This window comes from Hoplias malabaricus, chromosome 11 (assembly GCF_029633855.1).
Source record: "Hoplias malabaricus isolate fHopMal1 chromosome 11, fHopMal1.hap1, whole genome shotgun sequence".
Lineage (NCBI taxonomy): Eukaryota > Metazoa > Chordata > Actinopteri > Characiformes > Erythrinidae > Hoplias > Hoplias malabaricus.
The window spans coordinates 31,390,119-31,414,255 of NC_089810.1; the positions used below are offsets into that span (position 1 = coordinate 31,390,119).

At 38.4% G+C, this 24,137-nt stretch overlaps 1 protein-coding gene across 1 annotated transcript in view; it reads right to left on the reverse strand.

Annotated features, from left to right (window-relative positions):
- The window catches only part of LOC136709334 (uncharacterized), a 69,157-nt gene that overhangs the window by 20,896 nt on the left and 24,124 nt on the right, over nt 1-24,137 (reverse strand). Inside the window, exons 3-4 of the mRNA XM_066684478.1 lie at nt 21,359-21,452; nt 12,847-12,948 (exon numbers count right to left, since the gene is read on the reverse strand). Coding sequence (XP_066540575.1) covers nt 12,847-12,948; nt 21,359-21,452 — 196 coding nt within the window. The remainder of the gene's footprint in view (nt 1-12,846; nt 12,949-21,358; nt 21,453-24,137) is intronic.

Sequence of the window (24,137 nt, forward strand, 5' to 3'; positions counted from 1 at the left end):
TTACATAACTTTCCTTGTATGATGTCTCCATCTGCTTCATAAACATTGTCCAAAGCAAAGAGTGAAAACAATACAAAAAAAAAAAAAGCTTTACTGAAGTTCATTTTCAAAAAAATATATAGTGTTATGTAATTTCTATAGGATCTGGTCATATTAATATGAAACAACATACAGGCCTATGCAAAAGTGTGAATATATCTGGTTGCATTAAATATGTTGTAAAATATAATAAGTTGCTGTTTATTTTTTTACAGTGAACTAGCTTAAATATGACATATACGAAATGTTCCAGAGGTTGACATCTATTTATTTGAAGAGTCAAAATTTAAAAGTGTGAAAAATACTGTGGTAAAAAATTGGCACAAGTTACAATTTGTTTTCCTAACCCTGTGCAACAAAAACAACAAAGAAATAACAGTAATTATTTTTGCACATGATCCAGCAAGTAAGCAATAAACAGCCCAGATTTAAATTTGATAGAATGATTGTTCAGTATCTGTACAATTCTGGAACAGCTCTCAATTACAGATATCAACACAACTTATTACTTTCTTCTAAGTGTAATTCAAACATGACTGATTTTAAGGAGATCCCTGTTTAATCCTTTACAGACTACAAACCGGATTCCAAAAATCTGAGTAATCTGAGTAAATGCAATATTTTAAAGGAAAAATATGTTGATTCAAAATTTCAGTGTCAACAAATCTCAAAAAAGTTGGGACAAGTAGCAATAAGGAAAAAGGAAATTGATCATATAACAAACAGCTGGAAGACCAATTAACACTAATGAGGTCAATTGACAACATGATTGGGTATAAAAAGAGCTTCTCAGAGTGTCAGTGTCTCTCGGAAGCCAAGATGGTAAGAGGATCACCAATTCCACCATTGTTGTGCAGAAAGATAGTGCAGCAATACCAGAATGGTGTTACCCAGCATAAAATACCAAAGACCTTTAAGTTATCATCATCATCCGTGCATAACATCATCAAAAGATTCAGAGAATCTGGAACAATTGCTGTGCGTAAGGGTCAAGGCCATAAAACTCTACTGGATGCTCGTGATCTCCGGGCCCTTAAATGTCACTGCACCTCAAACAGGAATGCCAATGTCAAGGAAATAACAGAATGGGCTCAGGAATACTTCCAGAAAGCATTGTCAGTGAACACAATCCACCGTGCCATCCGCCATTGCCAGCTGAAACTCTACAGTGCAAGAGGAAGACATTTCTAAGCAAGCTCCACAAGCTCAGACGTTTGCACTGGGCCAGGGGTCTTTTAAAATGGAGTGTGGCAAAATCTAAGACTGTTCTGTGGTCAGATGAGCCACGATTTGAAGTTCTTTATGGAACACTGGGACGCCATGTCAACCGGACCAGAGAGGACAAGGATAACCCAAGTTGTTATCAACGCTCCGTTCAGAAGCCTGCATCACTGATGGTATGGGGTTGCATGAGTGCTTGTGGCATGGGCAGCTTGCATGTCTGGAAAGGCACCATTAATGCAGAGAACTATGTTCAGATTCTAGAACAACATATGCTCCCATCTAGACGTCATCTATTTCAGGGAAGACCCTGCATTTTTCAACAAGATAATGCCAGACCACATTCTGCAGCAATCACAACATCATGGCTACGTAGAAGAAGGATCCAGGTACTGAAATGCCAAGCCTGCAGTCCAGATCTTTCACCTAGAGAGAACATTTGGCGCATAATAAAGAGGAAGGTGCGACAAAGAAGGCCCAAGACGATTGAACAGTTAGAGGCCTGTATTAGACATGAATGGGAGAGCATTCCTATTTCTAAACTTGAGAAACTGGTCTCCTCTGTCCCAAGACGTCTGTTGAGTGTTGTAAGAAGAAGGGGGAATGCCACAGAGTGGTAAAAAAATGGCTTTGTCCCAACTTTTTTGGGATTTGTTGACGCCATGAAATTTTGAAACAACATATTTTTCCCTTAAAATGATAATGATAAAATGACTTCTCTCAGTTTAAACTTTTGATCTGTGATTTGTGTTCTATTCTGAATATAATATTAGATGTTGGCACCTCCACATCATTGCATTCAGTTTTTATTCATAATTTGTTTAGTGTCCCAACTTTTTTGGAATACGGTTTGTACAATACAATCTGTCACTCCAGGTTTGTATGGGGAATAATCAAAGATCCCATCTGAAATCACTTAAATTAATCCAGCTTTTAAATTGTCATAGAGCATGTGGTGTGTTTTTGCAGGTTTCATTTTAATAACCAAATCAACATGTGACAGGAAACTTTAAGTAAAGTTTACGGGACAATAAAGAAAGAAATGAACGGGCCTCCCAATGGTTATGAATGAAGACCTAATTAATAACGTCACTGTCAGAACAAAAAACCTTGTATCTCCAAACAACCAGTTTTCAAGATATGGCAAAGTAAATGTCATGATCAGGTAATATAGTAAAAAATAATAATAATAAATTGGAGCAGTTTTGGACAAATAAGTAAGAGGTTCTGTTCAAACCAAATGAAAAACAGGAATGAAGGCCTCAGACATCCTCACAGCTGCACAGAAGGATAGAATTTAAAGTGTATACATATACATGTATATGATGATGACATACATTCATATAGCAAATGGACAAAGAATGCTGCATTTTCCATTCAAGACAACTATCTTTGGTCATGTGATGCTCATGAATGTCTACAGCAATGAGAGAGAAAGGACAATGTCAGTTACATGAATCAAGTACCACATACATTGGGAAAGTCTAAGGAACAGTTAAAGGAACATTTGAAACAAAAGTTATTTATTGATTTAATAATTTCAAATCATCCAAAATGTGGCTTTGAGATCACAAATTGATTGTACAGATATTTCCACCCAAACCTAAAAGTTCAGATATGTTGAACACACATTACAAAATGTTTAAAAGAAAATGGTTAGGGCAAGTCATACTAATGACTGCACAAAAAAGCTAGCAAACAAAATCCGAGCATTCGGTTTTGAGAATATTACACCTACAGATTTTTTTTTCCCTTTGTTATCTAAAAGTCTAAATAATTTAAGCTGTTTAAGTCATGCATTTGTTTGTTTGCCCTGATTGCAGTTGCATGTAAACATGTTTCTTACTTGACAAAATGCATGCTCACTAAGCTCTGCTTACATAATGACATGTCTCTGAGACTGAGCTTAGATCAACATGCCCAATGTCAAAAATGAACTAGCCACCCACTATCATGTCACAGCATGTAATACACACTTTAGTGCACCAGTGTGTCAGTGTTACATCCAAACCTTAACCCTAAGCCTAACCCTAAAACTGTCCTTCACCCTAAGTAATCGTATACATACTTTTAGCAGTATTTTGCTAATTTCATGCTCAAATGGCACAAAAACATGACACTGATGTTTGCCCAAGTCGGCAAATATATGTATTACTCCATATTGCAGCTAGATTTGTGCATATCTTCACTGCACTGGGCTGTGCAAGAGTGGAACTAAATTCTCTTAAATGACAGAATACCATTTGGTATCTTTCAAATGAGTTGGATTGGAATGCTCACTGGTTCCAAAATCAACTGCAAAGTCTTTCCTAAGGAGTAGAGGCTGTTATTGCAAACCCATGGGGACAAAGTCTGGGTTAAGACACGTTTTTTGAGTAAAAAGGAAAAAAAAAACTTGGTATGAGCAAACATATTTCTAGCAGCAGATGCACAGTTTTTATCAAGCTATATTGCAATCTTGACTTATCAACCAAAAATGGGGTAAGTGGAAAATTTTGGGAACATTATTTAGCATACAAAAACATAATACATCAACACTGTGAAATAAATGTTGAGTTATACACACACAAAAAAATTGGAAGATTGTGCCCTCCAGACATTAGGTTCAAGAAACATGGATACAAGAAACACAACATTGTTTGAACTGTTCTAATGTCCTTAGCCAACACCACATCATAGGCTCTTTTAGCTGAGTACATGTTTGGTTAAGTAAACACTTCAATTTATTGGTCCCTGTTATCACTGAAGGATGTAAAATGACCAAAAAGAAGGTTATATGATTTTATCTACTGAAAGAACATCTTTCCCAGGTGTTGTTAAATCACTTCTGGTAAACTAATGAAGTCTCTGGTGGCTTCCTATAATCTTTCTGTTGCATTAAATGTTCAAACAATGAAGAACAACATTGTCTTAGATAATGAAAGGGCAAACAGAGTGTAGTAGGCAGATACAGCTACGTTTGTCACAAGTTGTTTTTACACTGTTGGGGTACAAAAAAAAGATATCCATTTGTTTACTAAAAGTACAGAGAGTGTAAATGTCCTTTTAAATGTACGGGGGGATTTTAGACTCCAGGGGAGATTGTAAAGTCCAATTTGGAGCCTTGAAATTGCATTACATTTTCTTCTCAGGAGAAAGTGTGTTCATAAGACTACTGTTTTAAATAGAAAAGCATTATAAAAGTCTATTGAAATTCACCTTAAAATCCTACTATAAATATAGTAAAAAAAAATTTGTGTGTGTATATATATATATATATATATATATATATATATATATATATCAGTGGCGGATGCTGGTCTTTGAAGGAGGGGAAGCTCAATTTCGGCCTACATCATAAAATATGTCGATTTATTTATACATGAATTCTGCCCTCCGTTCCTTTTCGAGAAAATGATCCGTGACCCTGTCGTACCAACAAGGTGTCTTTTCCAGGGACTTGACTAGTGTCCTCTCAATGGCCAGCAGAGCTAGGCTGCTTAAAGGGCCTTGGCCCATGTGAAGTGTGTCCGCCTATGAGTGCTTTGCGACGGTGGAGGGGCTCAGCAGCACCCGCTGGACAGAAACTGCGATAGAAGTCAGAAAGAGTGATAGAAGTCAGTCTCCAAACACAAGCAGCTACAAAAAACCCCACCAGAAATAGAAGCACGATTTGTTGCTAGTCGTTTTTAACAAAGAAAATGCCGCTAAGAGGTTTAAGAAAGTGTCCGGTTCAACTCAGAACAGAATGAAAATATAATGCTCCCACGGATCTTTACACCAAAGGATCGCTCATTCGCTCATTTCGCTGTCAATCAAAAAGGGATTCAGCCTCAGACAGATCATCCAATCATCATGCAGAAGCTGAGCGTTCGGGCCAGCCGAGGCCAGCCCACTGCCCCATAGACACCCAGAGATGCTAAGTGTCCGATGGGCGGGACAAAGCCCAGCATTTATCCAATGGCACGTCTCGTTTCGCTGCTTCGCTATTGAACTCTGTGGATGCTCAGCGTCCGCACTGTGAGGCTGCAGATTGAGAGGTGATACCAGTGATAAGAAGCTGATTCTGAACAAAAGTTGAGCGCGTTGTAGTGCATATTTATTCAATGACATGTACACACAACAGTATATATTTGATCACTTATTTTTTTGACATTTTAGGGGAAGCTGAGCTTCCCTTGCAGTCTTAGAGCAATCGCCATATATATATATATATATATATATATATATATATATATATATATATATATATATATATATATATATATATATATATATATTATATAATATATATAAGCAATACCTTGACTTATGAGGTTAATTAATTCTGTGACCAAGTTCGTAACTCAATTTGCTCATATATCAAATTAAATTTCCCCTTTAAAATTTGTTGAAATGCTATTAATCAGTTCTAGCCCCCCAAAAACCACTTGTTTTTTTTTTGTGTTTGATTTTTCTTTACTTACATGTTTTTAAATAAGAAAAATGTAAATTTGAAATATCAAATGATGTATAACAATAATAATAACAATAATCATCATCATTATCATAAAACATAATAAAAAACATACAGAAATACAAAAAAAATACATTCTTTTCGTGCTCTATTGCTTAACTAACTCACTACACACATAATGCTACAAAAACAGATACGAAAGAGATGCTTGCACGGTAAGATAACCAAGTGAACTGAAAGCTGAGCTACCTATTGGCAGGTGGTTTAAGCTCACTCACTGATAACTCAAATGTCAGCTAGCTTCATAAAGCAAAAAATCAACAGCAGAGGGACAGCTCGTATCTCGAAAAGTTGATTCACTTGTAAGTCAAGGTTTCACTGTATATACTTGGAGAAACATCTTTAGTCTATTATCTCTTTATGGTTAACCATAATTTGTTAATTTTAATAAAGAGACTACTATAAAGGGTATAATTGAAACATCTGTGGGTGCACATTTCACTCTCATTCTCAACTGCAGAACATTATAGTGAATTAGTTTCAAAGTAGATACTGAATTAATCGATTTATTGGACCTACAAAATACACATCATTCTCATTTTTGCAGTTTTTACTCAGTGCACTTATTTCTCCACACTCGTTGCATGTGTTTCACGTTGTATTACATAGTATTTGTGCTCTCACATAAATGCAGGTCCAGGGCTGTTATTGGAGAGACTCAGATGAGGGGGCGGGGCTATTCCAAAGTCTTAGATCTTGACATCAAAAGCTGAGCAAACTCAGAATGACACATTTTATCCCATGTTTTCTGGCCCAGAAGTCCACAACATTTTTTTTTAATATAAAAGACCAAAGATGAATATTTAGATATGTTTTAAATATGTACATTTACGCTGTATCTACGTACTTTGCCCAGTACAATGTCCTGATGCTCAGAGAGTGTGTGCTGAGCCATTGTTGTGTGTTCTGTGTGTTAATGAGAAACTTCATGTAGTATCTTGCAAAAATGACACAGATACTGGAAAGTGCCATGTGCCCTTGTCACACCAAAAGACATAACAGTGGGGTTGCTCATTCAGCCTTTCTGCACTAACACATCAAGCACTTAGAGATAAAACACTTGGCAATATGCCAGCTTTGGTGACATGCACGATTTATCTGAATGGATTCTGACATGTCTAATAACCAGCAAGATTTCAGCATGCACCATCAGCAAGCTTATATCTCCACAGTAAAACACTGGTCTTTGGCAGCTGCATAGTCTAAGTTCTCTATGCACATTTAATGTCAGCCAGAGGGTATAAAGCAATGGGTGTGACATACTTCTAGTACCTTAGTGATGTGTTGGAAGGGCTTTAATGATGTAGGATTAATCATCCAACTTTAGTACATGACCTCATTAATGTTAATGTGGCTGAGTGCAATCAAATCCTCACTACTGTATGTTGCTGCAACAAAGTGGGTACAAACTCTGTACTGATGCCCTAGAAACATGGTGTTTGGACATAAAATGCTGGATTCCAGTTTGAGGAAAGCTTTTTGGCACATCACAGAGAAGGTAAACTCTAGCTGAGATTGATGCTGTGGTGATGGTAATAAACCAAGACTTTCCAAAACAACATGTAACCACTTTCTCCTACAGGCAATTCTGCGCGTGCACACTTTGTGAATCAGAAATGAGCTTCAGGAGCGAGGGAAATGTGCCCGTGGCACAACACAGTGAAAAACGAGGAGCTAGAGTTCAGCATGACAAAGCAAAGCAAAATAAAAAAAAAAAAAAAAAATAAATAAATGTCAAAAAATAGGGGAAAAATACCACAGCTCTGTTTGCTTTATTTTATTTAAGCTCTGAAAGAAGCGGATTATTTTCTAATGTCATTTTTCGTGTTGCAAGGTGTTTGTATGTTTGTGGATGGTGGCAAAGATGCCAAAAACTCTGCGTGCAGTCTCACCGCCTGCCTCCTGAGACATGGTTTAATGAGAAGCAACAGTAGGACAGGGATGGTGAAAGACGCCAGAAAGCAAGGACTTCCATGTTAACCTGTGCAGTTGCACCATAGGACCTGCTGAAGGCTCTGTGTGTGTGTGTTGGGGGATGGGGGTCGGGGGGCTTGGAGGGTGATGTGGAACTCTTTAGGAATTTGGTGTTGATTGCTCGATTCCAAGACCTGAATTGCTTTTTTTGGAAAAATGCTCACACACAAAAGTGAAATCCCCACTCTCTGAAAGCTGCTGCTCTTATTCTAACAAAGGAGCAGATTCAGGAGCAGACAATGCATGTGCTAGTCCTGCTAATTAGACTCATGTCAGCTGCAGATCGTGGCTGTCTCCCTCTGGGAGCGTAAGCTTAGGCCCAGCAAAGCTCCTTCATTAGTCACCCGCTCTTTTTATTAGTAGCGCCACTAAGCACTCAAATACACTCAAATCACATTGCTCAGTGCCAATCTTAATGCTCATCTTAAAAATAAATAAATGAAAGTTTCCTGATGGTCTTATATCCTGATCAAATCCAATAATAACATCACACACTTATTTTATATTCACAATTAATTAAACATATCCTATGTTGAGTTTAGGTGCCTGTAAGCTCCACACATCAAATGTGTTTCAAGACCCTATGCAGCCTAGGACATGTATTTCCCCTAAAATCAGGAGTATTAACAGTAAATACATCTCCCTATTGCTGCTGAAAAAGCCTCTAATCTTCTGAGTATGCTATTTGTGAAGATTTGATAGTACTGGATGGTAAGTTACAAAGATTCCACCTTAAAAATTCCACTCTTGATTTCTGCCTTAAAGTAGGGTATACTCTGCATTGTCTGATTATCGTTTCTATCTCTTCTACAGAAATGAACAGTTAGAATAAACACCTCACCAATTTTGATTGTTTCTCTGGTTTTATTTTGTAAACATAGGTTAGCTGCCAGTGGTAACACAAAACTGCTATCCCCTTATAGGGTAACTGTTTCTATAGCAACAGTGGAAAACAAACAGACAAAAAAATAATAATATGTAGTGGTAAGAAACACAGGTAAAAGCTTATGTGTACTAGAGCTTTCTCCATTATTGTGTAAAGTTCAAAGTTTACCTATCGTTTTTAAACAGTAGCTCACCGAGTATCCCCTTCTGTAACTCCCTTTAGCCCTGGCCAGTACATATACATCCACACAACAGATGGACAGAGCAAGATGGACAATCTCTCTGTATACACACAAACACACAAGTCTATGGCATGCTAGAACTGCGATGTGTCTTCTGCCTTCCCTTGTGCCTTAATGGCTCTTGTTGGCGTGCTTTTATCTTTGTGACTTAACATTGTGAATGACACATTTGTGGGGCTGGCTTATATTCCCCTGTGAATGGATTCATTGCATGCAGATGGTTATTTATTTATTTATTTTTGTTAGATATGTTATCATTGTAATAATACAAAAAAATATATGAATCTGGTTATTTTGTCATATGCCTCACTATGATACTGTGAGTAAAAGCATATTAAGATTATTCAGCATATGTCAGGAATATGGCACTTGTATAAAGACAATTTAGCTGGAGAATATGCCTTACTCCATTGGCAGATAATTCTGCTTATTTTCTTTCCATTATTAAATAACCACAATGTTATACATATATTAATCCACCAAATAAATAACATTTTATTTATTTATTTATTTATTTTAAAAACCTTAAATTTAAGCAGGAAGTTCAGTAAAACACAATATGTTTTTGCAAAGTCTGGCAAAATGACTTAGAACAAGAAAGAGTTGAATACCTTAACAATATTCTTATCAACATCTCCTAATAAATAATATATATATATAAAAAAATAATGGAATTTAAACAAATGTTCTGGCCACATATTCTGACTGGACAAGACATATTTCATGAGTGCTGATATAGATTACTACAGCACTGGGACATTTAAAAACATGTCTCTATCAGATGGAAAGGGGATTTAAAGTGGGGTTGTACAGCTGCAGCAGTGACCTTGAGGTTTATGAGGTTTGAAATAATTCCATAGAAGATGTACAATATACAAAGCCACTGTCTACACGAATGCACATCTGTATGCAAACAATTTAAAGTAGAATGCTAGTGTGCATGAGAATATGCTGTTTAACTGCAGTCAAGGTGTGGAACTATTTGTGGGCAGAGGCAGTTTGATTATTTAATAAACAAACAAGCCATAATCTATTATAGCTTATTATTGTTCACTAATAAATGACACTAATAAAACTTACAACAATAATGAAAGCAATATCACAGTGATGCTGTTATTCAGTAGCAGCACGACTGGGATTTTTACTGGCAGTCTGCCCTCAGCTCTTCACACTCCCACTTGTGTGTTATTGCTTAATTATTGACTCGATTTAAGATGTAAAGATATGTGGGGTTAGAGATGTGGGGGTCAGGTGAAAATGATGCAGTAGGTTTGTGTGGAACCCTTTCAAAGCAGAGCAATGAGATCTCGAGGGATTTCTGAGCTGTAATTTGGTCAACCCTCACAGAAACTAATGGAGCTGAAAGGTGTTTTTCTTTGTTTGCTTGTTTTTCTTATTGGATCTGTTTGTTTGCATCACAATTTATGAACATCTTTCCTATGTTCTGAGGTGAACACTAAGCCACACTTTACTTACAAATCACTTTAATGCAACAACAACAAAAGTAAGTGCTATTACTTAACAGAATATTTGTATTTTGCACTCCAAAACATTTCCAGCAACTTTAAAATTCAGCCACTCTGCCACTAGAGTCAACCTGCCAGTCTGAAATTTGGTAACACCCAAGGCAAACAGTTAGGTGTTTAGTGGAGGGATAAAATGAGGTGTGAAACATTTTCACCACATCCTTCAGAACACGTCCCAGCCCTCTGAGTATGGCAGACATTTTAATGGGAAGATATATTGCAATGCAATTCATCTTTACATGGCAATGGTGTAATTACTGGGGTAATTAAGCCTGGGATGCAGAGTAATTTGGGAAGAGGAGGAGGAGAGGGAGTCAAGAGGGGGGGCATAAATTAAGCAAGGGAGCTTCACTGTGGTCAGGGCTGTGTAGATAAGTAACAAAGGGTCCAGTCAATGGAGTAAAGGAGAAAGAATTGTGCGTAGGGTAGAATGTGTCTGTAAATTAAGAGAAATGAGCAGTATTGTTGCCAAAAATATATTGTACGTATTAAAACCCTAGGCAGGTAAGGTCATTTTGTCCATAGCAACTACACTCACTGACACAAAATAATAATAAAAAAAAACCTCTGCATGCAGTTATGCCTCAGGCAGATATGTAAATGATTACAGCTGTGGTCTGATTAGACACTGAGTTTTGCCACAAGAGCACATAAAATTGATTCCCCCGCTGCCCTATACAAAGACTCTTACAGGCTACTTTAGGGTGGAGTACCTCTGGCTAAGAGATCGTTAACTTCTAGACCTGCCTCTACAATGCACTCAAATATATTTTGCCCATTTGACAGATTTGAGAGGGGGCACATCATTGGACTGAGTTAAAGCATGGTGGTCATTTTGACAAATTACTCACATGTAAGCTTTTCCGACCAAGCTGTTAAGAATTGTAAGCAGTGGTGTTGTGAACAAGATACCTGGACTGCTATGGACTGGAACGTTGTGGGCTTTAGCGACAAATTTAAGTTATGTTGCAATTTGACAATGGTTGGGTTCAAGTTTGATGGCCTTGTCATGAGTGTTTCAGTTCTGTAGTTGGTGTGACACACTGCCCCAACTGCTGGTGTGATAATCTGGAGAGCAATCGCACATGACGGTGGGGCAACCCTAGTAGTGATATGAGGGACACTAACAGCTCAGTGATAAGGGCAGGACATCCTGCAGGCAAGTGTTGCCTCTTATGGTAAGGCTTCCAACTGGCAATTTTCAGCATGGTAATGCTTTCCCACACACAGCAAGGGTTTCCCAGTAATTTCTCACCAGATTGCAAACCTTCCTTGGCCTTGGTCAATCATCAATTTATTGGACTAGCTGAGATACCAGCAAGAGCAAACTACAAGGATCTGCAGGCCCAGCTGCAACATCTGTAGGCAAATATGCCAAAGGATGTCTTAAGGAATTTATATGCCTCCATGTTGAACCACATCTCACCATGTAGACAGGAACTTACAGGGTACTAGAGCACTAGTTTTCCCTTATAAACATATCATTTCACTTTAATGTTGTAATCACTTACATATATCATCACTAATAAATTCACACACATAGATTAATTAGAAATACTCCTTGGTGCAAGGTTTATTTTTATTGTTATTATATTTATTTTGTTATCAATGAGTGTATTTGTCCTGCATACTGGTTGTCCCCCTTTGCTGTAAAATGTATAGTCACCTATGGATTTACGTAAAACAATGTATTTCATTTAAAAAAATTCATAAAATCCTAGTAAGATTTCAAAAGATTACTAGCATTACTCAAAATATAATCAGCTAGGTTAGGTAATCTAGGTAAATATTCCACCCTTCTGAAGATACTTAAGATTAACCCCCTACATAAGTTACCAAATAAAAATATTTGGTCTTTTCTTGCTAGCTATGGTAGCTGACAACAGCTAGGTTAACGTGTTTTTAATCTGGGTCATTACCACCGACTCCTTGAACTATTGAACCTTAACGAATGTTGTAAAACATAAACACAAAAGACAATATATGCTAGTCATAGTAGTGTGCCAACTGTAGGTTGTCAGTTGTGTCTATTACACACACATTTATTCCCATACTGCACACCCCAAGCAACACTCTGACTGAATTAGGCTGTAAATGATATATGCCAAGGCAACTGAAGCCACGCATGGCAGAGACATCTCAAACCCTCAGAGGAATGCCCGAACCTCAGCCTCCCCCAGGACTCATCGTCTGTTCCCAAAAGAAACATCTCCTGCTAAAGATAATATATAAATAAATCCCCCATGGTTTCTCACTCAATGCCTCATTCCTTTTGATATCATTCATCTTTAGATGCCATGGTGAAACATTCCATGCTTGGCGTGCTCCAGAGGAGATGTCCTCTCTCTCTCTCTCCAGAGGCTGGTCTCCAGGAGACCATGCTTCATTTACCCATAGAGTCAGAGCAAGAGTCAGAGACGGGAGCAGTCATGTCAGAAAGGCAGAAAGAAGAAATGCAACTCACAGGCTTATCAGTGAAGGCAGTGGACTCGGAAGGGGCCATGTCATAGTAAGGGGGCTGGAGCGGAAGTTTCTGCATCTCATCTTCCTTGTCCAGATGCACAACCTATATAAAAAAAAGAAAGACCAATACAAAAAGAAGTCCAGACATGTCAAAGAGCATAACAAGTACATGACAAGAAAAGAGGAGGTTTGAGATCATGGGAGAACTTAGTGCTGAGGGACTCTTCCTTTAACACAAAATTATTACCTGAGTGGTAGAATGCTCTACTCCTGTATAAACTACTCTGGGACTGAACCACACTAAATATGTAGCAGTGTGACCATGTTATAGCTACATGGCTCATTATGTTGCTGTGCAGTGCCTACAAACTAGATGGTTTACACACTAGCAACTAGGGTAGGCACTAGACTCATATTTGTAAGGCATGTTCTAACAAAAGAAATCCTACCCCTCTATTTCTCTGAGCACTGTTTACCATCCAAGCACCATTTTTAAATAGTGGGTTAAATGTAGCTTGAAAGGTAAAATAAATAAGGCTAACTGCCTGTTACGTCAGTTAGTAGCCCCTTACTACATTTACACAACTTAACAATTAACCCCTCCCCCTTAAAACTATGGTACCAAATATGATTAATTATTTAAAATGATGTTGATTCATTCCATTACATCTATAAAAGTAGAGTCTTGTACCATATGTGGAGAGATGGTTTGCATACCAAGCAGTGTTAATTTCAGTAATGAGCACTATGACAAATAAATATGTTTTGACCTATATTTCACAAATAAAATTTCACATGTACTAAATAAAAACTAGATTTCCAGAAGAACACATTTGTAGGAGAAAAATTGTAAAGTGTTTTCTAGTGGTTGAAAATGATTTCTAGGCAGTTGCTGTGGTATCCCAAGTGGTTACTAAGGTGTCCAGTCTCAGTTTGAAGCTCAGATTGTACTTAATATGTTACATTTTCCTAAATACAAAATGTATTTGAAGAAAAAAGTGGCTATATTCCTTCTATGATTTTGTATCTTAATGTGTTTAACAAATTGTTGGTTATTTTTTTTATATTTAGTAATAAATATATTTTTTATTTAATGGACTAAAACCAGATTAAAATATATTAATTTTTTACTGAAACTAGATTAATGTGAACTAATTAATTGACTAAAATCAGACTAAGACAAATACATATACAAAATTACAAATAAATATACAAAAAATACACATACATATACATAAACATACATCAAAAATCAGCTGACAAATGTAACACTTGTACAATGTTCTGCAGCTTTTAGACTTCTTCCTTTATCAGATGTAATTCTCTGACCACTGAAGAGTTAAGACATTTCCCAATGCTCTCTGGTGAAGTTTAGAGATCACACATCTCAATGTTCTCAAATATAGCAATGTATTACATTAATTAAGTGATCATATGGACCCAGATTGCCTAGGAGAGGATTAGAGAGAATTCCTCGTGATATCAGACATGTATCCTTGCTGTTTTTATGAAACACCTGAGACTGCAGTATTACATTTAACCAAGTATAGCTCCAGGTTTCTGGTTAAAATTATACATGTCAATACAAAGACATTTCACAAGACAACAAAGCATTGTCTGGACAGTGAGCAAACACTTCCCTCAAGCCTAAACTTCACCAGCATTGGAGTAACTGCTCATTTGGTAAGTTAATGGTGTGTAGAGGAACTCTAACTTCTAAGTACCTCACTGTGAAACAAAAGTAAACCCCTGCATTCAGCTCATTCTGCTGTACGGTTTGCTTTCCATTGTGTAAGCATCACTACAAGTTTGCTTTTCACAGAGTGTTGGCCTTGTTTGCCATTGCCCCATCTCTGTGTGCAGAGTTTAAGGAGGTTTTTAGAGGCCCTGTATCGCTAAATTAATGTCTGGAACTATTTCAGATTCTGCCCATCTCAGAGACTCAGAGAAACAAAGAAGTGGGAAAAGCAAGAACAAACAAGTTGAGGCAAAAGAGAACACCAACTCTCATAGTCCTCGGACCCAAATGTACTCAGACCCAACAAAACCAGGACATGAGAGGGGAAATTTGAGCGTATGTGAAGTTGGACCAGACTCTTTGTCTTATGTCATTATATCACAGCAAACTCTTGCATGTGGGATGCACTGTAGGGCACAATGGCTCTGGCTGCTTTAATGGTTTGATGTGACTGAAATGAAAATGCTTAAATGTGGGATAATCCTCCAGCAAAGGCCCCCTTTGAGTGGAGATTTTCTACTATGGCTGTCTGGCTATGTCACTTTTCAGAAGGATATCTATTCACTGTAAAGGAGACTTTAACTTTACAGACGGTCTTCCTGAGACAGTGGAAAGAATTCAATCTAAAGGGAGAATAAAAGGCTTTGCCCCTCCTTTGTTACAGCAGCCAACTATTTTGTTTTCTGTTATCTCTTCCCTCGGGCAATGCTGAAAGGCCTCTGCTTGGGAAAGGGAACGCCGTGTGGGCTACTGCCGGCACCTTCATTTCCAACTAACGTCTCAGTCTCAAGAGACGCTGTCAATCAAGCTTAAAGCCCCCTCTCATCTGTGCATGTAGAAAGCTTGGCTTCAGAGCCAGTTACAGTATATTGATCTATGTGAAGAACGACACATCTGCATCAACCATGGCTCACCACCTGCCAGAGGAACATGCTGCAATGTGATTTGACAAACCTTTGTCTTAACAAAGTGAGGGCATGCAGCCAAAGCTCGTAACAGATTTATATGCAAGGTCCTACATTGCTCGACTGCATAATTAGCAATGCTTTCATTTGGTGGAAGGGCTTTGATAATCTCTCCATGTCAATGCAGAGCTTGGCAAGCTAAGAGAGGACATCTATCAAGTACAGCTACAGGAATCAGCAACTTTTCTCCAAATACATTTAGCTTACTCTTAATTCTAAGTTAGACTAGGGTTCAGAGTAACCCTAAGGGTAACCTTCAACTTCAGCTTCAACTTAAAGTTTCAAAAAGGCGGCTTTTACTAAACACTGGTTTGATTATTAGTAACATTACTGTGCCAAGAGGTTTCCAGGAGTTTGCCATCAAGACTGTCTAAAGAGAATATGACAATCTTCACTTCATCAACAAACTGTGGAGCAGTAGAATGACTTCCTCCAGAGAGATGGCATTCAGTCTGGCACATTTGAAATTAACCGAGTTAAAACATTACTTCAGATGTCAACAAAATACCTTTTAATACTACCTGACAACCTATATGTTATTACTGAGATGTTGACCATGTTGCATGACTTGGTGTCCACCAACTACCAAGTTACACCTGCGATATAGATTTTATGGAAACTAACACTAGAAAATCAGGGGCAGTTAAGCAAGTTCTCAGTACGTTCTTGGTATAGTTATGAAGTAAAATACATATAACATTTATTTATTTGTCTGAGCTAGCAATTAGCTTTTCAGTTCCCTGAAAAAATGTCTTTCTTTACACACACAAAAGATCATTTATCATCATCAGAAATTTCAAGCTGTATGGTGGTGGATTTATTTCTTGGACTCACCAGTCGAGCACAGTGCAATGTGCATAGTGCTCAATTTTAATTAACATATTTATATTGCTAAATTGGATTCTGTTTTCATAGTAACTGCAACAAACTTATAATGATCAAAATGAGCTGATATTTTCTTCATATCCCACAGAAAGTGTCACTTCCTAGAACCATTACAAAATATTCTACAGGATTAGAAGGTTATATTGATACAAATAACTTATTGAATATTATTTGTATATAAAAATAGGTTATGTCTGTGAACATTGTCCAGTAACTCATTGTTCAGTAAGACTTGGAAGCCTTCACAGTATTTTTTTTTCCTTCAAACTTACTTCACAAAAACTTTTTAATGCTATGGAACAAGCTTGCCAAAGTTTGTTCTCTTACATCCAATGTTGGTAAAGTCAAGAGCAGGTCATATCAGTAAAGTAGTAGAGCTAGTAAACCGCCTATGCCCTTGTCTCCTAGATTCATAGGTAGCCTACAGGTGCATTGGGTTTTACTATATCTTGCCTCCACATGATTCTGTCAACCTCAGAAACACAGGTCCTGTGGGCAGACTTGAAATAAACATTTATAAGATATGACAAGGACTTTAGGAATATCAGATGTGTATGCATGCAGGTCAGACTTCTGAGGTGAAGCAGCTTCACTGGAATACACCTTACCTCGTACAAATCAATAGGTTCTTTGTAGTTCAGAGGAACAGGATGATGTGGGAGGAGGAGGGGAAGAAACGGTACAACAAACACAAAGACAAGGGGGAACATAGCCTTTCTGCCTCTTCACCTGCCAAGGATGGGGATGGTTCTTTCATTTACAGGGAAGAATTGAGATGGGGGAATATGCCTGCAGATTCAAAATGCAAAGTGCCTGTGATCTTCCAGATCCTGCAAGTTTTTCAAATCGGGTCAGAATGAGGCTATCACAGCCGGAGCGTGTTTATCTTCATGCTTCAAAGTGACCCTAGTCTTGCTTGCATCTGAATGGAAAGTGAATGCACTGCAAGGGAAGGGCATCAGAAGGCTGCTTCCAGTGCGTGTAAATAGAGATTCAAAGGAAGCCTGCACAATGTATGCTCCTCAACATGCGATGAATGTTTGGCATTAAGTAGGCTGACCTTCAGTGGACATCGATCGATGCAGGGAAGTTGATTTTGCCCCCGTCTGTCCAAAATTAACATTATCCACAAAGGACAATGGACCTCATCCTGAGTACTTAGTCGAAGTCTAATGCAAATGGGCACAAAGGTGCACTGAGAATACTAATGCACACATTCCACTGGCCTGCAGAATCCAAGACCCTCAATGTCTGACCACAGAGGCTATCACAGCTCGCTAATCTCACAGTTTATTACAAATATGCCCACAGTGCTTTCAGTGCTCCAGATGGGTCTCCTTCTGCAGTGTGTCATTCATCTCGCTCACAGTGATCTCATCTACTCCATGTAAGAGTTTCTAGAATCTCCACTTAGGCTATGTTTATATGACATGGTTGAAGTGCCCTGAATGTGATCCAGATGTATTTGCTTTCAGAGCTTGGTGAAAAAACACAATGGCATATTTTCAAATCTGATTTGAGCCACTGTCATATGAGGTCTTAGCTTCAATTCATACCCACTGTATTCATTTAACTGGCCATGTCTACTGCACTGATGCCATCTCCCAGCGTGGACACTTAGCTAGCATTGGCTAATTCCGAGAAAAATGAGGACAACAAAACTGTGGTGGCCAGTGGAAGTTATTTTTTTCAGCATTTTGCATTGATTATAAACAGTCGGTGCGTTGACAACAATGTTCCAAAGCAAATAAGCTTTGAGTAATATTTAGGTATAATTTTATCAGTACTCTCTTGCAAATATGACAATTTTCCTATGGCTAAAAAAACATGTTCACAATTACAATCCACACTTTAGTAAATAAAAACCAAAACAAAAAGAAAACAAACAAACACTTAAAAATAAAAATCTGGGGATATTTCCACACAATTTGTTAGGTCTTGTTGCACAGTGTAAACAAGTCTGAATTGTTTATGAAAACCATGTCAAACAAAAAACAAAAACCAAGGGTCTCAGTATAATATATTCAGTTATCTTCTCTCTCACCTGCACATGGCAGAGAAAGAGCATCTGGAGTTGTGTATATGGTGGCGAGTCCCCCAATGTTAAAATGTATGAAAAGAGATGAGGATATTGCTCTATTCCTGCTCCAAATTGCTAAAACTATTAAACTGATAAACTTATTTTTGCTGTTTCAGATAATTTAATGTGGAACTGACTCCAAATGTGTGAGGCAATATCTGCATGAAAGTAAACCCAAACTATAAGAGCTACAAAATGAAAAATCTTTAATTATATTTGTGTAAATGAGTTTCCCTTCAGTATATCATATTACCTTAAAACATGCAGAACATCTAAATATAAACAAACAAAAATCATTTGTTCCCTAGAATCATCAGCAATGTCTGTTATTGATGTGTAACTGACACTGAGAAAAATGTTCAGTAATAGGCAAAATTTGTAACAAATAATTCAAACAAAATGCTGAGACATCATCAGCTAATCAAGTGTATCAAAATGAATGGATGTGTTTAGTTATTTAGATTATGAGAAGCAGTAAAGCCAACCAACTTCCCAGATTGAGCATTGGACGACTGAAAATATATACCTGCAGATTCATTGGAAAGAAATGGAAGTTGTTATAAAACATCCATCCATCCATCCATTATCTGTAACCGCTTATCCAATTTAGGGTCGCGGGGGGTCCAGAGCCTACCTGGAATCATTGGGCGCAAGGCGGGAATACACCCTGGAGGGGACGCCAGTCCTTCACAGGGCAACATAGACACACACACATTCACTCACACACGCACACCTATGGACACTTTCGAGTCGCCAATCCACCTGCAACGTGTGTTTTTGGACTGTGGGAGGAAACCGGAGCACCCGGAGGAAACCCACACGGACACGGGGAGAACACACCAACTCCTCACAGACAGTCACCCGGAGCGGGAAACGAACCCACAACCTCCAGGCCCCTGGAGCTGTGTGACTGCAACACTACCTGCTGCGCCACCGTGCCGCCTGTTATAAAACATCCATCCATCCATCCATTATCTGTACCGCTTATCCAATTTTAGGGTCGCGGGGGGTCCAGAGCCTACCTGGAATCATTGGGCGCAAGGCGGGAATACACCCTGGAGGGGACGCCAGTCCTTCACAGGGCAACACAGACACACACACATTCACTCACACACGCACACCTATGGACACTTTCGAGTCGCCAATCCACCTGCAACGTGTGTTTTTGGACTGTGGGAGGAAACCGGAGCACCCGGAGGAAACCCACACGGACACGGGGAGAACACACCAACTCCTCACAGACAGTCACCCGGAGCGGGAAACGAACCCACAACCTCCAGGCCCCTGGAGCTGTGTGACTGCAACACTACCTGCTGCGCCACCGTGCCGCCTGTTATAAAACATGTTAGTTAAAAAATATTACATTTGTTTTTTGTGGCTTCTGAGTAATGCTGTATTAAATATGTGTATTCTGCTTGTTCTTGAGGCTGAAAAATGAAAAACTAAATGACTGTTTAGACTGGAAATTAAATAAATGAAGGTCTCTGCTCTCTACACAGTACCATATGTTACTTCTAGGCTCAGCTTCAGATAGAGACCTTCTGATATTTACTGTGCACTTAAGTCACTATAAAAGCACTCCAACTCGAATATATACTCCATGGCCAGGAGTTTTGATGCACTCACTCTCTTTTTCTGAAATTAAGGTTTTTGTAAGGACTTTGGCATTCCTTACTGCCTTCTGGCAAGGCTTTACAGTAGATATTAGCACACTGCTGTAACAATTTCAATTCATTCAGACACAAATATGAGATGTGGGAAATCAGTTATGGACTGCAAGAACCATTCAGACTCATCCGAAAGATATCAAAAGGCTTCCATTTTGTTAATTAGTTGTTTTCTTTTATGTACTTGGTAGATAGTAAATGAGAAATGGTTGCATGTTTGTCCACAAACCACTTCCAGTGGATCTGTTTTTGCTATAGCACTTTTTTTGACAATTGCCTATTACTTATTCCAAGAAGAAGCTCTGTCATTAATAAACAATTTTAACTGTCAACATAACAAAACCAAACAGGGAAAAAGCTGTATGTTCTTCCATGTTCAAGACTGTGGATCAAGGGACTGTCTAACAAATCAACTGTGAACCACACCAGAAGCTTTAGGATGAGCTTAAAAGCCTTTAAGCCGAGTGAAGTCATGTAATAACTGAAGTTCCAGAGCATCTCTATCCGTACATTTTTATATATTCCTGACTATACCCAGTCATCCCGTTCTGAGGCTGTTTGTGCTGTTTACTCCCAGCCACCACCTCTGTCTTCTCCATGATTTCTATTTATTTTTAGGTCCCAATGTATTTCAGACATTGAGTTACATCAAAACATACCACCGCTTTCACCCTAAGAAGCTGCAGTATCAGAGCCAATAATAAAAGAAGGGTTTGATTTGTAAGTAATTAGTTCCCATGTAATGCACTGAAGTAATAGCAATATTTCTTTGTGAGCCATTTTTGTTTGCCTACAACCATGCAACTAAATAAATAAATAAATCAGCCCCAAAACAAGGGTAAAGAGTAAGAAACGCTGACTTAATTAAATAAAATAAAATAAAATTTTACAAAATCAGAAAAATGGTATGTTAATACAAAATTATTAATATGTATCTACATGTAATGCCATTTGTTATATAATATTGTATATTTATTGTATAATAAAATACATTATATAATTAAATATAACTCTTGCGTGTTACACCCCATTTCCGCTCCAAATCTAATATATTTGATTAAAAATGTGTAATCACCTTCCATTCCAAGCATGGCCTGTACTTAGGAAATAAAGTTTAAGAATCAGAAAAGCAATAGGCTTCACATCCCATAGGTCAGCAAGAGAGGAATCTGCCCTACCTGGATGTCGTCAGATGTCAGGCCTCCTTTCATGTCGCTGGTCTTCTTCTTGGGCGGTGGGGGGGCGGGTTTGTGAGCAGGCGGGAGGTCTGTCCTGTGGAGGGAAGAAAGAAAGAGAACAGAGTGACACCCAGTACCCAGAGTGAGCTTTCATACTCCTAGGGTTTGATGGACGTTTCCCTGCATGGCTTTGTTCCAGCTGTAGCTGTTTCAACTCTGCCCTATCAATGGCTCTCTCTGACCATGAAGAGGGATGTAATGAGCAATGGAGAGTAATGACAGAGAGAGAGAGAGAGAGAGAGAGAGAGAGAGAGAGAGAGTCATGATACTTACAAATAGGATGTGATTGAAATCCAAGCATTTACAGGGCATTACATCCTTGCATTCTCTGAATGACGAATACATAAATCGTCTAAAATTACAGGGCAAAGTTCACCTGGCCAGTTTGCTATAGCATCCACAGATGAAGGTGGACGTGAGCAGGCTTAGAAAAAAAAAAATAAAATAAATAAAAAAAAAAAATAAAACCTGCCATTATGGCTGGCAATTATTTTTTAGCAGCCATACAGGGTGATGACCTACACCAAGCACTTCTAAAATCCATGTGGAGAATGTTAGAACTGATCTATCTACAGTCCCTTATATTTATGGCCCAACATGTACTAACCTCTACAACCTTCAGTGATGGGAAAACCAATTATCCTCAGTGACCAATAGAATGTAATACTCTGGAGAAGGTGCACATGAGCCTAAGGTCATCATAGCCATTGTCAAGCATAGGCTATAAATGTATAAAGCCACCCCAGCACCGGGGAGTCACTTTGAATTGAACTGCATCCATCACAATGCAGGGTCAACATCCAGTTTTGTGGGATGAGTTGGCCTACTGCTTGTTACCTGGAACTAATCGTTACCTGACCTTATTGATGGTAATGTGGCTTCTCATGCCAATAATCTTGTATCTATAATGAGGCCTTTCTAAACAGGCATAGCTTTTTTTTTTTTTTTACAGTGCTTTTTTTGGACAATCTTTACATTGTTTGGAACATATGGGCATAGTCTTAACCACCACATTTAACCCATCTGCATTTAATCCTTGCCAAACCCCCATGGTGCCTAGGGAGCACTTTGTGGGGAAAAAACCCAAGATCTTTTATTATCTCTGAGTCAGGACCTCAGATTTACACCTCATTGCCATTTGTTCAGTATAGTGTCCCTGTTACTGCACCCGGGCATTGGGATCCACAAAGGCCACATGGAGAGTGCCTCTATTGGCCCTAATCAAACAACCTCCAATAGCCATCCAAGCTTTAGAGGTCTTACATTCAAATATGGGCCAGTTCCAAACCTGATTACCTTCCATGGATTTGCAGGCTTGAGTTATAGCTGCTGACACGTGGCCCCTTCCATATACTTTTGAACATCTGTTGAATTTACAATTTATTTAGATAGAAATGTACTTCTAACATACTTGAATGTGAATGAATGGTTGGTGTTCAATTCAGATACTGGCTTTATGGAAATCTGGAAGTCTCTAGAAAGAGTAGAAAACATATCATGATTTTTAAGTTTTAAGATTTTTAAGATTTTTAGGGTCTGCATAAACATCTGTATAAATATATTAGTGTTAGAATAAATAAATGCAATTTACAAATTGAAAGGAGGCATTTTCTGTGATCATCACCATAGCTTAGTGAATATGCCAGAGACAAGGAATGAGTCAATCTCTCTGACTGCCCCTGCCATGAAGTTTCATGGGCCTTGGAATCCGAAAAAAAAAACCACAGACCAACAAACACCAAACTACAAAACAGATGTGCAATTACTGAGAGAGAGAGGAAAGCAGCTTTGTATAGTATGAGGCCACAGGTCTGAATGAAAAGTAGGGTAGTAATATGATGCATTTCCACTGTATTATACCTACTCATGTTTGTTAATTTTTTATTTTAGGTAAATTTTGCACCTAATACCTGGAACCGGGTACGTGTTTTTTTGGTACCTGCTTATCCATGGTTCCAAGTAAGCCAAATAGGGACTAAAGTGTGATGCGAAAATTTGGCAGATCACTGATTGACCAGAAACACCTTTCACTCTATTGAATCAATACTGACATCTAGGCACACCAGTGGCCATTTGTAAAATCTCCTACAGTAGTGATTATATTTGTTTTTATCCTATTCACAACCATAGTTTGTAAAACTGCACAATGTCCTTTTGAAGAGGTACAAATTTTTCTTGTATTGGTGGCAGGCGAAAGATGATTGCAACAACAAGGAATGAATTAACTACACTGACTAGTCAGTAGACAGTCACCTGGAGGAAACCCACGCTGACACAGGGAGAACACACCAAACTCCCCACAGACAGTCACCCAGAGTTGCACTTGAGCCCACAACATTCAGGCCCCTGGAGCTGTGTGACTATGACACTACCTGCTGCACCACTGTGCATCTCATAAGTCAGGCCAGTTCTAGAATAATGTGGGATGATTTTCCATCCCTCCTGAAAACACAGTTCCACTGCAACACAAACCACACCTCAAGGCTTTATACCCTTGAAGCTACCACTTGGCATTGAGCAAGGTCAGGCAAATATAGCTTATCCAGAGCTTCTCATTTCTTTTCAGGTTTTTGGTATAATCAAGTTGCAATGGCTACACATTGATCACATTAATGAAGGGGGTTTCTCCAAATTATTTGTACACAAGCTGGCAGAGTAGCCAACAATCTCAGCCTCAGCGTTGGGATTATTTGATGCCAATTCAAATAATTCCATCAGA